General features: G+C 36.0%; 1 protein-coding gene across 1 annotated transcript; it reads left to right on the top strand.

Annotated features, from left to right (window-relative positions):
- Positions 1-9266: 9266 nt before the first annotated feature.
- On the top strand, positions 9267-12167 carry LOC135671385 (receptor-like protein EIX1). Its single transcript, XM_065179475.1, has one exon. The coding sequence runs from the start codon at positions 9320-9322 to the stop codon at positions 11990-11992; it is 2673 nt and encodes an 890-aa protein (XP_065035547.1). The 5' UTR covers positions 9267-9319; the 3' UTR covers positions 11993-12167.
- Positions 12168-16641: the final 4474 nt, after the last annotated feature.

Below are 16641 nucleotides of genomic sequence, written 5' to 3' on the forward strand. Positions count from 1 at the left end.
AATTACAAAGCATGAATTTGGCATGTCATTGGTTTATCCCGTGTTTTGTCTGACCCTTCGCCGCATCGTCCTCTCGTTCAACATATTACCCAATTAACATATTAACCTTCGCAACATTTAAAAGATATTGATTTCTATATGCTTCATACTTCTTCTAGTGTAATATTACTAATTCACCTTGTGAAAATCTGTTAAGCAAATAAATTGCACAAGCAATAGCATCTCCCCAAAATTCTTTAGGAATTCTTCTTTTCTTCAACATGCATCAGACTATAATATGTATAGCTTTATTTTTTTCTTTCTAAGATACTATTTTGTTGAAGCATGCATGATATGGTGAATTGATGTAAAATTCTATTATTTTTATAAAAACTTTTAAATTTCTTTAATATTCGTCATCCCTATTTATTTTTAAACATTTAATGTTATAACCACTTTGACTTTCAACCAAATTCTTAAATTCTTTGAATTTGCTTATTTTTTTTTCTTTTAACATGTAAACCTAAGTTTTGCCACTTTTGTCATCAGTAAAAGTAAAAAAAATACATACTTCCTATAAGTGATACTAGATTGATAGGGCCACGAACATCTGAATGAATTAGATCAAGTCGATGTCATGCTCTTTTTGTTCTTCTTCATTTGAAAGTATTTCTTTCTTGTTTGTCGATGACATATACTTCACATAACTTTGATGGGCTATCAATTTCATGATATTATTGCCACCATATTGTACTTGAAGTTTCAATGTCTTAAATTTAAGTAAGTATATCTAAGATACCATAATGTAGAAATGATTTCAATATCAGTTTTAAAATCATTTGACCAATGAAATATGCATAAATGTAAAGGAAACATTTTGTTCTTTACCATTTTCACATCTGAGTAGTTGCCCGAAGCTCACAATATTATTTTTTATATTAGGAACATAATAAACATTTGAAATATGTATTTTTTTATCATTATTAAATCTAAGAAAAATTTTACCTTTGTCTCTTACTAGTCTTTGAGATAGGTCACTAAATGTAATGTTCTTGGAATTACTTGTATCCATTTCTGAAAATAGTTCTTTGATGCCACACAAGTGATTTGAAGCTCCTGTATCTAGATACTAGGTTATAAACTGATCTTCCTTCAAATTATTACAGGTTATTAACAAAACTTGATTTTGGTTCTTTTCTTTCTCAACAAAACTTGATACTATATCATAGATTAATCTTTCTTCAAATTATTATTATAAGTCACTAGGAGTATGTCCATGCCTTTTGTAAACATAGCATTGAATTTCAGACCTTTTAGAATTTTTATCATGTCCACGACCTCGGCCACATCCTCAACCATAACCTTAGCCTTTTCGGCTAAAATTTTTTCTATCACCTTCATTGTTTTGAGATTTTTAATTGGTCTGATTTCTGTAACTTCTTCCTCTTTGTCCACAACCTTTTTCTCTTCGAGATTTTAATTTACATTTATTTTTTAGAGTAAACGTTTATAGTGTTTACGATATATATTTTTCTTCTCCTCTTTTTATAAGTCTTTATTTATAAACTTGAAGAAAACCTATTAGTTGATCTAAAGATATTTGTTCTAAGACTTTAAACTCTTTAATCACTATAAAAATAAAATCAAACTTTGGATATAGAGATTTTAGTACTTTTTTTCTATCACTCTTTCATCACTTATTTGTTCACCATTTTGTCTCATTTAATAAACAATAGAAATGACTTTTGAGAAGTAATTAGAAATAGATTCAGAAATATCTTATTGTAATTTTGCAAAATCAACTAGTAAAACTTATAGACGAAGCTATTTTACTTGATCCACACCACCAAATACTTTTGAAGTATTTACTAGAGTGATGACTTCAAACATTATATCACCAGGCCCTTAGAAGATTGTGAACAAAGTCATTTTCTCTTTTCTTCTATTTTTTTAGTTATTTTCTTATTTCTATATTGATTGCTCATTCTATTTAACTTGATTCAACAAATTCATATTTTACAAACTCTCGTACATCTTGAGAGTCTAGAAGAACATTCATTTAGATTTACCATATTGATAAAACGAAGAGTGAAATGATAAAAACAAGGAAAACACATCTCAATTAGTATTATATGGTGCCTATTTATATATGATGAATGAGAGGATTTCCTCAATGGAGCAGCGAGATTTCCTCGTGCAATTGAGAAAATCTCATCTGCTATGTAGTTGAGAAAATCTCTTTGTTATCACATGTCATAATTTTCTTTTGTTAATCAAAAGATTTAGAGTTGAGTGATGCTTGAAGAAGAGGTCATAACTTAACCTAAGCTCTAATATCAAATGTTGAACTTGATAGTAAAAAGAGATATGACTATCACACAATGGAAGAGTAAGATGATGGCTATCACACAATCGAAAAGTAGACAAGGCAAAATACTCTATCTTTCACTCAAAACTCTACACAATTTTAAAACTTTATGTTTCATGACCAAGGTTTATATAGTCCCATAGATACATTATATTAATTATATTTAAAATAAATCATTCTTTTCTAAAAACCTCTAATCAATAGTTTTTTATTTGTTCTTAGATATTTAATTTATTTTTTCTCTTGATACAAATTGAATTTCTTTACGATAGGTTAATAAGTTTAATTCCAACACCTCCCTCTCCATGTTAAAAACCCCCACTTGCAATCAGAAGAACAGGAAGAAGGTGGAGGTGTATGGCCGGTGAAATCACAAAGCCAACATTCATGGTTTATAAAGCAGCAACTGATGAGGAAAGGGATGCACGCAAAATTCTCCGATTCCATGGACTACTTTTGATCTCCACTTCTGCACGAAGAAGACTTGACCTGTCAGCCCAATCGACAGCGGAATCAACTCCAATAAAGGCCAACTTCTTCCACACAGCATGCAAGTCATCTTCTTCGTTTCACCAGTAGACATGGAAGACTTGTAAAGTTCTCGAGTCTTGTGATGGGGATAAAAAGAGGAATAACCTTTGTATAGGAACAAATACTAGAAGAACAAAATACGCAGCGGAATAAAATGGAAACACAATCAAACAGAACACCAAGATATACGTGGAAAACCCCTTCAATGTGAAGGGTAAAAACCACGGGGCAAACTAGAGATAATCCACTATGAGAATAATGAATATACAAATCTCAATCTCTTGCCCAAAACTCTAGCAACAACCACAAGAGAATAACTGGGATACAAGGATCACGTCACTGCCCACAATATCTAAAACCTCCCCAAGTAATCACAGCAAGAGTCTACTGTAGATTTGATCTAACCTGAGATGAGAACACTGCTAGATGATTGTGAACAGTCTCTCTGCGTTGTCCTTGTCTTCTTCCCTTTCTTTCTCTTCCTTTTCTGCCTTGATCTCCTTCTTCTCTTTGGAATCCCGTGGCCTCAAAGATCTGCCTCGTTGCTGCCTTTTTATAGCCTTAATCTGCCTCTAAAACGCAGCCACCACACCCCCCTAATCTTAATTAGGGTTAGGTTAAGAGAGGGTGTGGGCTGTGGGCTGATAAAGCCCACATGGGCTGAATATGGGCCATCAGCCCAACAACCTCCCCCTTCAGCCCATAAGGGAGGCTGTCCCATGACTCCTCAATGTGAAGCCATGCCGACCAACTGTCGGCATATCTCCTGTCTTTCTTTTGGTAAGGTCTTCGTCAACATGTCTGCTCCGTTGTCATCTGTATGAATTTTCTGAAGCTGCAACTGCTTCTCTTCAAATACATTTCGAATCCAGTGGTATCTGACATCTATATGCTTTGACTTGGAATGAAACATTGGGTTCTTACACAAATGGATGGCACTCTGGCTGTCACAATGCAACACATAATTTTCCTGTTTCAGCCCCAATTCTTGTAAGAATTCTTTCATCCATAACATTTCTTTGCATACCTCTGTAGCAGCAATATATTCTGCTTCTGTGGTGGAGAGAGCAATACACCTTTGTAACCTGGATTGCCATGACACAGCTCCCCTTGCAAAAGTAAGTACATAACCTGAAGTAGACTTCCTCGTATCTATATCTCTGGCCATATCTGCATCTGTGTAACCTGTCAACACAGGTGGTCCACCTCCAAAGCTTAAACAAACCTTAGAGCTCCCTCTGAGATATCTAAAAATCTACTTCACCGCTGCCCAGTGCTCTTTGCCTGGATTTGCAAGAAATCTGCTAGTAACACCCACTACATATGCGATGTCTGGCCTCGTACATACCATTGCATACATGAAACTTCCAACTGCTGAAGCATAAGGAACCTTTTGCATTTTCTCCTTCTCCTCATCACTTGACGGACTCTGTTCTGAGCACAACTTGAAGTGACCTGCAAGAGGAGAACCAACTGGCTTAGCATTGCTCATACTGAATCTTTCCAATACCTTCTCGATGTATTTCTCCTGTGACAACCAAATCTTCTTGTTTTTCCTGTCACGAGAAATCTGCATGCCTAGTATTTGCTTTGCTGGCCCCATGTCCTTCATTGCAAAAGACTCACTCATTTCCTTCTTCAACCTGTCAATTTTAGACATATCTTTCCCAAGAATAAGCATGTCATCAACATAAAGTAAGAGAATAATAAAATCCTCACCAAACCATTTGATGTACACACAATGATCTGAAGCCGTTCTTTTGTATCCATTTTCTGTCATAAATGAATCAAACTTTCTATACCACTGTCTTGGAGCTTGCTTTAGCCCATACAAGCTCTTCTTCAACTTGCAGACAAAATTATCTTTACCTTTGACTTTGAAGCCTTCTGGTTGCTCCATATAAATTTCCTCCTCCAAATCACCATGAAGGAAAGCTGTCTTCACATCTAACTGCTCAACCTCCAAGTCCTGGCTAGCAGCAATACCAAGAGCAACACGAATAGAAGACATTTTAACAACATGAGAAAATATCTCTTCAAAGTCAATACCTTTCTTTTGACCAAAGCCTTTCACAACCAATCTAGCTTTGTACTTTGGTTGAGAACAATATTCTTGAGTCTTCAACCTAAAAACCCACTTGTTCTTCAGGGCCTTCATTCCATTTGGTAGCAGCACCAAATCATAAGTGTGGTTCTTCTGAAGAGCATCCATCTCTTCCTGCATAGCAGCTAACCACTTCTCTTTCTGCTCACTCTCAACTGCTTCCTGGTAACTCTTTGGTTCACCTGCATCAGTAAGCATCACATACTCATCTGTAGAGTATCTTCTGGAAGGTTGACGTTGTCTAGAAGATCTTCTCAACTGAGGTTCTATGGGAACTTGCTCTCCTACTTCTTCTTGCTCAACATGTCCTACAGGTAGATCAATATCAAGTTCTACACCATCTTCCTGCATATCTCCCCCATCACCCTAATATACTGGAGGAGTAACTGGGTCACAATCTGCTAATCCTTCTGCAGAAGTCTTGGCTGGTGCCTTCTTCTTCAAATCCTCAAATGTTTGATCCTCAAAGAAGATCACATCTCTGCTCCTGAACACCTTCTGCTTTTCTGGATCCCAAAGCCTGTAACCAAACTGATCATGTGAGTAACCAAGAAAAATACATTCTTTAGACTTACCATCCAGCTTGGACCTCTCATTATCTGGAACATGTGTAAATGCACGACAACCAAACACTTTCAAATGCTTGTAGGAAACATCTTTCCCTGACCATACATGCTCTGCAACATCACCATCTAGGGCTGTACATGGTGATAAGTTGATCACATCAACTGCAGTCCTCAAAGCCTCATCCCAAAACCTTTTGGGTAGCTTGGCCTGTGAAAGCATACATCTGATCTTTTCCATGATGGTGCGGTTCATCCTCTCTGCAATTGCATTATGCTGAGGTGTACCAGGAACTGTCATCTCATGTTGGATTTCATGTGACCTGCAATAGTCATTAAACAATCCTGTATACTCACCACCATTATCTGATCTTATGCATTTCAATTTCCTTTCTGTCTCCCTTTCAACCCTGGCATGAAACTCTTTAAAGACATTAATAACCTGATCTTTGGTCTTCAAAGCATAGGCCCAAACTTTCCTAGAAAAATCATCTATAAAAGTGACAAAATAAAGTGCACCACTTATACCAAGAACATCAACAGATCCACCAGGAGTTTTTGTCCTCAAAGGACCACATACATCTATATAAACACGGTCTAAGGCATGTATTTTTCTAGACAAAGCAGCACTAGCAAATGAAACTCTATGTTGTTTACCAGCTAAACAATCAATACAAGGGTTCAGATGTATACCTCTGAGATCTGGTAATACCTCTCTCTTGGAAAGAGTTTGCAGCCCCTTCTCGCTCATGTGTCCCAATCGCCTATGCCACAACTCCATACTGAAGTCTTTCTCTGTAGCATTTAACTGCTCACCATAAGCTTTAGCTTGCAACCTGTACAAAGTATGACATTTCTTTCCATTAGCTATAACAAGAGAACCCTTACTGAGTTTCCATTGCCCTCTGTGAAATCTGCTTTCATAGTCTTCATCATCTAGTCTTCCAACTGAAATTAAATTCAGCCTCAAGTCAACCACATGTCTCACATCCTTAAGTACCAACTTGCAGCCAAGGTTGGTCTTTAAATGGATATCACTCATGCCAATGATGTCTGCTGTGCCATAGTTGCCCATCTTGACAACACCAAAGTTTCCAGACCTGTATGTAGCAAAAAACTCCCTCCGAGGTGTAGCATGATAAGAAGCACCTGTGTCAATCACCCACTCAAGATCCTGACACACACAAGAAAAAATATCATCAGAAGGAGACAAAATCAAATAATCACCACCCTGCACTGTAGCTGTAGTATTATCCTTTGATTCTGTAGACTCCACTTCTTTTCCCTTTTTCTTGTTCTTCTTAGGTTGCTTACATTGGTTCTTGTAATGTCCTTTCTCACCACAGTTATAGCAAACAATATCTTTTCTTGATCTTGACTTGCTCCTACCCATACGTGAACTGCTTCTGAACTTTGACCTTCCTCTGTTCTCTGAGATAAGTGACTGTGAATCATTCTGAGATGTTGCTGAACTCTTTCTTCTCAACTCCTCATTCAACAAACTGCTTGTTACTTGACTCATAGTGACAATACCATCTGGCGCAGAATTACTGAGGGAAACCACCAGTGTCTCCCAACTTTCTGGTAATGAACTGAGAAGTAACAATGCCTGCAACTCATCATCAAGAGACATTTTCATAGAGGATAACTGGTTAGTAATACTCTGCATTTCATTCAAATGCTCAGCAATAGAAGCACCTTCTCTATATTTTAGGTTCACAAGTTTTCTGATCAAAAAAGCTTTGTTGCCAGCTGTTTTTCTCTCATAGAGACTTTCCAATTTTTTCCAAAGAGAATATGCAGAAATTTCAGTAGAAACATGGTGAAAGACACTATCATCAAGCCACTGTCTAATAAACCCAATTGTTTTTCGATCTAACCTCTTCCACTCATCATCTGTCATAGTTGTAGGTTTTGCACTATCCCCCTGCAAAGGTCCATACAAATCTTTGCAATACAAGAGATCTTCCATTCTTGGTTTCCATATCATCCAATTATTTCCATTTAAACTAGTCATGCGAGAAATATTACTGGCCTCCATGTTCAAATACAAAAATTAAATCACCAAAACCCCGCTATGATACCAGTTGATGGGGATAAAAAGAGGAATAACCTTTGTATAGGAACAAATACTAGAAGACCAAAATACGCAGCGGAATAAAATGGAAACACAATCAAACAGAACACCAAGATATACGTGGAAAACCCCTTCAATGTGAAGGGTAAAAACCACGGGGCAAACTAGAGATAATCCACTATGAGAATAATGAATATACAAATCTCAATCTCTTGCCCAAAACCCTAGCAACAACCACAAGAGAATAACTGGGATACAAGGATCACGTCACTGCCCACAATATCTAAAACCTCCCCAAGTAATCACAGCAAGAGTCTACTGTAGATTTGATCTAACCTGAGATGAGAACACTGCTAGATGATTGTGAACAGTCTCTCTGCGTTGTCCTTGTCTTCTTCCCTTTCTTTCTCTTCCTTTTCTGCCTTGATCTCCTTCTTCTCTTTGGAATCCCGTGGCCTCAAAGATCTGCCTCGTTGCTGCCTTTTTATAGCCTTAATCTGCCTCTAAAACGCAGCCACCACACCCCCCTAATCTTAATTAGGGTTAGGTTAAGAGAGGGTGTGGGCTGTGGGCTGATAAAGCTCACATGGACTGAATATGAGCCATCAGCCCAACATCTTGCCCACTCACCTAAGTGGATGGTTACCCGATCGTGTTGAGTAGCTATCCCAATTAACTTTCTTTGGTATATCTTTCCTTATGAAGCACGCCCGTCCATGATATTATTTGACGTCTTTCCTAGACAAAAAAGTTATACCAAGAGGATGCTTCTAAAAGAGGGGGAATACAGTACTCTTTTAGCATCTAGAAAACATATTACGCTGCAGATGAGGCACTTTCTGTCCTAAAATTGTCATTATGACAATCCAAGCTTCAACCAACGCGTGCAAGTTTTTTTAAGATTTTACACTAAATTATGCTTGATGTGCTGCTTAAGATTTGAGAGAGCCAATATTCACTTGAAAGAAGAGAAGAAGAGAAAATGATAGATGTTATTCGCAAGTCAAATTGTAGTTTGTTTGGCGCATCCTTATGTTCATAAAAATTAATTTTTCTATTTAGAACTCTAATCTAAATTCTAATTTACCGCAAGTCAAAGTCTTCTTGGCCAGCGACGTGTAGAAAAAGAATCCATGGAATGCAGCTTAGGGATGTGAGGCTTCTCACCACTCATCAATCAATTTTAAAGAAGATGACCCCACTTTTTTTTGTTTTGTTTCCTGCAAGTCGCTCGTCTGTCAAACAGTGCTTATCCCACCGATTGAGACCGATGTATTAATCATGGCGGCTTTCATCCTTAAGTATCTATCATTTTACCCCTACGATGATGGAACAAAAATAAGGAAGCGAGTTCAAAATTCAAAATTATGTATTTAATATAAAAACTTTAATCTATTTTAATTCATCTCTCATCTCAAATTTTATACCTAAAGTATTACTTTACATGAGCTCTTATTTTATAAAGGGTAAAGTTAAGGTTTCAATTTTAATTATATCTTGGATAGAATTCATAAATCAAAATTCTATCTAACCATAAAGTTTAATTTATTATTCCAACCACACATAGCAATGCCCAATTTATATATCATGGATAATGGGTACCACACATAGCATGCACCTCCACCTTCATCCTGTTCTTCTGACTGTGGCGGCTTGGAGTAGGTAGTTCGGTAGGGAGGGAGATCAAACTGCGCGCCATGGGTTTCCCTTTACGCTTCTTATCATCATTGTCGTTGTGCCTCTTGGCCCTCCTCCTCCACCGGGCCACGGTGACAAGTGGGTGTTTCAGCTTGGAGAGGGAGGCGCTGCTGGACTTCAAAGCCGGCATCCACGACACCCGCAACCGGCTATCTTCTTGGACAGGCCACCACTGTTGCACATGGAAGGGAGTGACCTGCGACACCACCACTGGCCACGTCGTCATGCTCGACCTCCGAAACACAAATACTACAGATGATTGGGCATTACGCGGTGAGGGGATGATGAACTCGTCATTACTTGCTTTATCTCATCTGAAGCACTTGGATCTTAGCTTCAATGATTTCAGCGGGATCTGCATGCCGGAATTCATCGGCTCCTTCAAGAAACTGAGATACCTCAATCTATCTTCTACATATTTCATGGGAGGAATACCTGCTCGGCTGGGGAACCTTTCGAGCCTCTACGTTCTTGATCTAAGCGATGCTTTAGATTTTACATCCCATGTTGACAACCTCGACTGGCTCTCCCATCTTAGGTCCTTGAAGTACCTGAACTTGAGCGGGTTAAACCTAACTGATGTCCCGGATTGGTTCTCATCGGTGAACATGCTGCCATCCCTCCAAGTGTCAAGTATGTCTTCCGTTGGTCTCAAGACCATCCCAGCTTCTGTTGTGCACGTCAACTTCACCTCCTCTCTTACTGTGCTTGATCTCTCCTATAATAATTTCAACTCCACCTTACCCAAATGGTTGTGGAATATTACTAGTCTTACCCATCTTTATCTTCTTGCTACCGGGTTCCGTGGTGTTATTCCTGATGTAATTGGAGACTTAGGCAGACTGAAAGAATTACATATGCCAGGCAACCAATTGACAGGAAATTTGAGCGGTCTGCTAGAGCAAATGACGAATCTCATCATTTTGGATCTCCGATCTAATTTATTCAACGGTTCCGTGCCTTCCTCCTCCATCGGTAAGCTGCCTAATATCACTGAATTGTATCTCGGTGGAAATTCTCTTGAAGGTGTTATTTCAGAAGTTCATTTTGAGAATCTTACAAGATTGCAAGTATTAGACTTGTATGGCAACTCCATCACCATATCAATTGGCCAGAGTTGGGTCCCCCCTTTCCAACTCAGATTAGTAAATTTAACCAATTGTCAGTTGGGACCTCAATTTCCAGAATGGTTGCAGTTTCAAACACAGATGGAAGAATTATATTTGGCAGACTGTAAAATTGCAGGGACAATGCCAGCTTGGTTTTGGAATATTTCATCTTCTACCATCACATATTTAGACCTTTCCAACAACCAAATAGGAGGCAAGCTGCCATCTTCTTTCAAGTTCACCAAGTTGGAAACCTTATATTTGGACTCCAACAGATTTGAAGGCTCATTACCAACGATGCTACCGTCCACACTGGATATTCTATCTCTCTTCAATAATTCTTTTACAGGACAATTGCCGATATGGCGCCATGTTAGATTGGTGATAATCTCAGATAACATGCTCGACGGTGGCTTATCTTCGTCAATCTGCCAATGGACATATCTCCAATATCTTGACCTTTCGAACAACAAATTACTTGGTGAGATCCCTTATTGTCTAGGGGAGTCATTACAAAATCTTCAATTCTTGAATTTGGCCAACAATCACTTCTCGGGTGAAATTCCACACACGATCGGTTTTTTAAGTGTGCTTTTGCTATTGCAACTGCAAAATAACAGTTTTTCGGGTGAGGTTCCTTTGTCATTGAAAAAATGCACAAATTTATGGTATCTTGATCTGGCTCAAAATAATCTTTCCGGAAATATAACGCTATGGATGGGAGAAAATCTACAACTAGTAGTGCTTCGTTTACGTTCAAATATATTTTCGGGAGTTATTCCTTGGCAACTTGTTCGATTTGAATGGCTTCAAATATTGGATCTTGCGAATAATTACTTTTCTGGTTCAATACCTCACAACATTGGTAATTTAAGTACCATAAGACCGACATTACGTTCTCGTATATATTATGATTGTGAATTAGATATCTTTACGAAAGGACGAGTTCTTCAATATTTAACATGCAACGTAAACCTTATGAAAAGTTTGGATCTTTCAAATAATAGTCTAACCGGAGAGATACCAAAAGGAATTGGAGACCTTGCAGAACTCAATAACTTAAATTTATCAAGAAATCATTTACAAGGAAAAATCCCTCGGGAGATAGTAGGAATGAAATCATTAGAATCACTTGATCTATCGATAAATGATCTTTCTAGTAGTATTCCTGAGAGCTTATCGGTTTTATATTTCTTGAGCTATTTGAATTTATCATATAATAATCTTTCGGGAATAATACCATCTGGTCATCAACTTCAAACACTCAATGATCCATCCATTTACATGGGCAATGCCGACTTATGTGGACCACCAACTTTCAAAAGTTGTTTTGATAATAAAACAACTCAAATTGATATACAAGAGTACAAGAAGGAGATACCCCAGTGGTTATGGTTCTATATCAGCATGATACTAGGATATGTGATAGGATTTTGGACCTTTTGTGGTATTCTCTTCCTCAAAGACGCATGGAGGCATGCTTATTTCCATTTCATTGATGATGCGTATGATTGGGTTTGGGTGCAATGGAAATTAATTCTTCCACGATTGTTGAGACGTTAATCCTAAAATTTCTAGTGTGGATGATCCTAGGCTTTCCGGTAGATGAGGAGAAGGTATGTCATCACTCTACTTTTTATTTATATGATATTTTGGATTCCTAGATGTTGGTTGTGATCGATGAAAAAAGAATTTGTATTGTTGATCTAAGAAAGGATGGGCTGCTATATTTATGGAGTTTGAGATCAATTTCTATGTAATGTGGTTGTTTACCGTCTTCTTCTTCTATTTGATGTTTGCATAATTATAACATCGTGCAAGAGTTGGCGTTTGCATAATTATAAAAACATCATGCAAGAGTTGGCTCATAGTTTTAAAGCAGAGAAATATTACAAAAAGAAGAGAACTACAACCTAAGTCTTCCGTATAAAGATATAGTTTAAAAATATGGTATATTGATTTTAAAGGAACAAACACATTACTTTCGAAATAATAAAATAGAGGAAGAAAAGAGGAGAAAAAAATAAAATAGGTGTGAGATTTAATAAGGATGTTGTTTTTATTATCAAGAGAGTAAGTTTTAAATTTAAAAGAGTATATATATATATATATATATATATATATATATATATATATATATATATATATATATATATATGTATGATTTTGAATTCCTTTATTCATTCCCTACCAATCAGAGAGTAAATAAAGCTATAGATTAATTGTTCTAAAATTATTGAGTATGTTGTTATTTTAGAGAAAAAAAATAGTAATAAGAAAGAAAAATATTATGATTGTTTACTGGATTGGTTTATATTATTCGAATGATTTAGAAAAGAAGGAGAGTTTTGATTACCATATCAGTTAGTTATAATAATCTATGATTAACGTAAGTATCGAATGATTATGTCAACTTGTTTTCTAATTTAATAATATATATTTGTTAATAATGAAGTTATGTGATTTGCAAATGTTAAATTGGCTTTTGAAAATAAGTTTTTCGATATTGTATTTATTAAAAATAATTAAAATATTTAATTATTATATTTTTCAATGCTATATTGTTGGACATATTTCAAATAAGATGTCAATAGGTCATTTTAGTTAAGTGTTCTCACAAGGATGCATAGCCATTAGCACTTCGACTTCTATTTTAATATATGCCTTTTCTTATAGTCATGACCATCCATGAATTTAGATATGAAGGCTTAGTTATACTTATACATATTCATGATTGATTAATAATAATCTTGGCATTAAAATAAAATCTATCCACTTATTTTTTTCTATGCAAATGTATTAAAAATATTATGGTGTTTTATGTGCTTATTAAGCTAAAAAGTTGTGATTTGAAAAGCATGTAAAGAAAGATATGTTTGCTCTTTGTATAATTGTATAGTTTTATAAAATGCATCCGTGAGAAGTTTTTCTAATATATGAGTTTTGGTGTTTACTAGGTTGTGGTTGCTCATATCCTTGTTCAAATTTTTCAGATGCCTAAGAGTAGATTGAATTTGGTTATGTATCAGGGCAACAAATTATATTATTTATGGTTCAAACTCTTGAGACTTGAGATGTAATAATCCATTAGTGGGATGTCTTTGGTGAACTTATTTGTGTTTGAGAGCTCAATATGTTGTTGCTGGATATTATGGACGTATCTGTTTTGTATTGTGTCAGGTGCATGTATTTGGATTTAAGTTGCGTACAAGTTTAAGCCTTGCAATTCTCATATGAAAACTTATGGAACTGTGGTTAAAATATTATGACATATGTTGTGATGATGAATGATTAAGAGAGCGAGAATATGTTGACAACAACTCTGTCATCACCTTAAAAACCCTTAGTTTCTTTCGTCTTTAGCTTTATGGAATAATAGAAATGCTAACCTAACACAGCTCTATCGGTTAAGCCTTAACCAATGAGAGTTGTATACTCCAATAGGTAGGTAGGAGAAGCTTCACCGAATTGGCAGCCTACTTCCTTCGAGTGATATTAGATTAATAGGGCCACAAACATGTAAGTACACCAGATCAAGTCGATGCCATTCTTTTTTTGTTCTTCTTAATCTGAAACGATTTCTTTCTTGCTTGTCGATGACATATACTTCACATAATTTTGATGGGTAATCAATTCTTTATATTATTATCACCGTATTATACTTCCATAGAAGTTTCAAAGTCTCAAAATTTAAGTGGGTATATCTAAGATGCCATAATGTAAAAATATCTTTAATATCAATTTTAAAATCATTTAACCAATCAAATATGCATAAATGTAAAGGAAACATTATGTTCTTCACCATTTTCACATGTGAAATTAATGTTTTATTCTTATCATAAATTAAGAGAGTCGTATCTTTTATCTCCATATCATAACATTTTTCAAGTAGTTGGTCCAAGTTCAGAATATTATTTTTCATATTAAGAACATAATAACCATTTGAAATGCATATTTTTTTATCATTATTAAATCTAAGAAAAATTTTACTTTTGTTCTTATTGGTTTTTGAGACATATCACCAAATTTAATGTTCCCGGAATAACTTGTATATATTTTTTAAAATAGTTCTTTGATGCCACACATGTGATTTGAAACTCTTGTATCTAGATACTATATTATAAACTGATCTTTCTTCAAATTATTATTATAAGTCATTAAGAGTAGTGTCAATACCTTTTGCAAACATAGTATTGAATTTCAAACCTTTTAGAATTTCTACCATATCCATGTCTTTAACCATAACCTTGACCTCTTCGGTTAAAATTTTTTTCATCACCTTCATTGTTTTAAAATTCTTAATTGGTCTAATTTTTGTAACTTCTTCCTCTTTATCCATGGCCTCTTTCTCTTTGAGATTTGAATTTACCTTTGTTTTCAAGAGTAAGCTTGGTTTGTAGTGCTTGCTTTATATAATTTTTCTTCTCCTCTTTTTGTAAGTCTTTGTTCATAAACTTGAAAAGAACCCTTTACTTATTCTAAAGATATTTGTTTTAAGTCTTTTGACTCTTCAATCGCTATAGTAATAAAATCAAACTTTGGATATAGAGATCTTAGTATTTTTTTCTATTACTCTTTGATCACTTATTTGTTCATCATTTCATCTCATTTAATGAACAATAGAAATAACTTTTGATAAGTAATTAGAAATAGATTTAGAAATCAACTCGTAAAACTTATAGACGAAGCTTTTTTACTTGATCCACGCCACCAAATGCTTTTTGAAGTATTTCCCAAGCCTCTTTTGAAGTATTTACTAAAGCGATGATCTCAAACTTTATATCATCAAGCCTGTGGAAGATTGTGAACAAAGTCATTTTCTCATTCCTTCTATCTTTGAGTTATTTTCTTACTTCTATATTGATTATTCCTTCTATTGAACTTTGTTCAACAAATTTATCTTCTATAAACTCTTATACATCTTGAGAGCAGCCTAGAAGAACATTCATTTGGATATACCATATATTATAATTGTTTTTATCAATCAAAGGATATGGAGTTGGATGGTGCTTGGAGAAGAGGCCATTTCTTAACCTAAGCTCTCATACCAAACGTAAAACTAGATAGAAAGAATATATATGGCTATCACTAAAAACTCTTTACTAATTTAAAAACTTTATGTTTCTTGGGGGTTATAAAGTTTCATAGATATATTATATTAATTATTTTTAAAAAAATCATTTTTTTTCTAAAAAGTCTTTCAAGAATCATTAGTCAATTTAATTTATCTTTCTATACATATTTAATCTATTTCTCCTTTTGATACAATGAACTTCTCTCTTCCTGATAGATTGAATCTCTTTACGGTAGGTTAATAATTTTAATTCCAACACCTCCCTCTTCATGTGAAAAATGATAACAGTCAAAAATCTCCCTAAAGATATCGTAAATCTGTTGAGGAAAATCCTCCTCTGTTGAGGAAAATTCTCCCTTCCAAACATGTATAAATATGGAGTATTGTGTATTGTTTCAATCAATGAAATCTTCTTCTTTCTATTTTATTTCTATCATAGTATTAGAGTTCTTGCCGTGAAGGCCACTTCTAAACATCTCGAAGTAGACCCGTCTTCCTACCGGACTCCACCGAATCTCGGCTCCTTCTCCTATTGTCTCGTGGACTATGACTCCATCTCAGTTGCTCCCCCCTCCATCACTGCTCTCACCGTGACCACACCCGGCATCGCCATCAGATGCAGTGTTTTTTCTTGGCAAAAGGTGGCAGCAACAGCAGCATCTTCCTCCGTCGAGCTCTTATCATTACAGCGTCTTCCACGGACGTCCTCCAGGATCGTTGCATCGGCCTCCTTCGAAGCTGAACAAGGGCCACTAGGCTGTGCCCTCTTCTCCTTCCTATGCCAACGACATTCTTTACTGCTGCCCTTCCTCTGCCTCTTCCTGCAGAGCCAACGCCCTCTCTGCTGCAACTGCAGCAGCCCTCTTTGCCACAGCAGTCGCAGCAACTACAGCAGCAGTGATATGCTCTTCTCCCAAATTGGTATCCCCCACTCTACCTTCTTCACCTTGACAAGCAGCATCCGGAACTATTTCCAAGTTCCCAACTGTAGAATTGCTGCACATAGACTGCAGCACTGCTGCACAAAGATCTACAACTTTACACAATATTGGTCATTGTTAATATTGATCAACAACCCACATCCCATTTGCCACCTGCAAACATATCTCGGTAGTATCAAATATATGACGGGATTGCC

This window comes from Musa acuminata, unplaced genomic scaffold (genome assembly GCF_036884655.1).
Source record: "Musa acuminata AAA Group cultivar baxijiao unplaced genomic scaffold, Cavendish_Baxijiao_AAA HiC_scaffold_1139, whole genome shotgun sequence".
Taxonomy (NCBI): Eukaryota; Viridiplantae; Streptophyta; class Magnoliopsida; order Zingiberales; family Musaceae; genus Musa; species Musa acuminata.

Bases quoted from the DNA above. Each gene is read 5' to 3' on its own strand.
- LOC135671385 (XM_065179475.1), top strand. From the start codon at position 9,320: ATGGGTTTCCCTTTACGCTTCTTATCATCATTGTCGTTGTGCCTCTTG.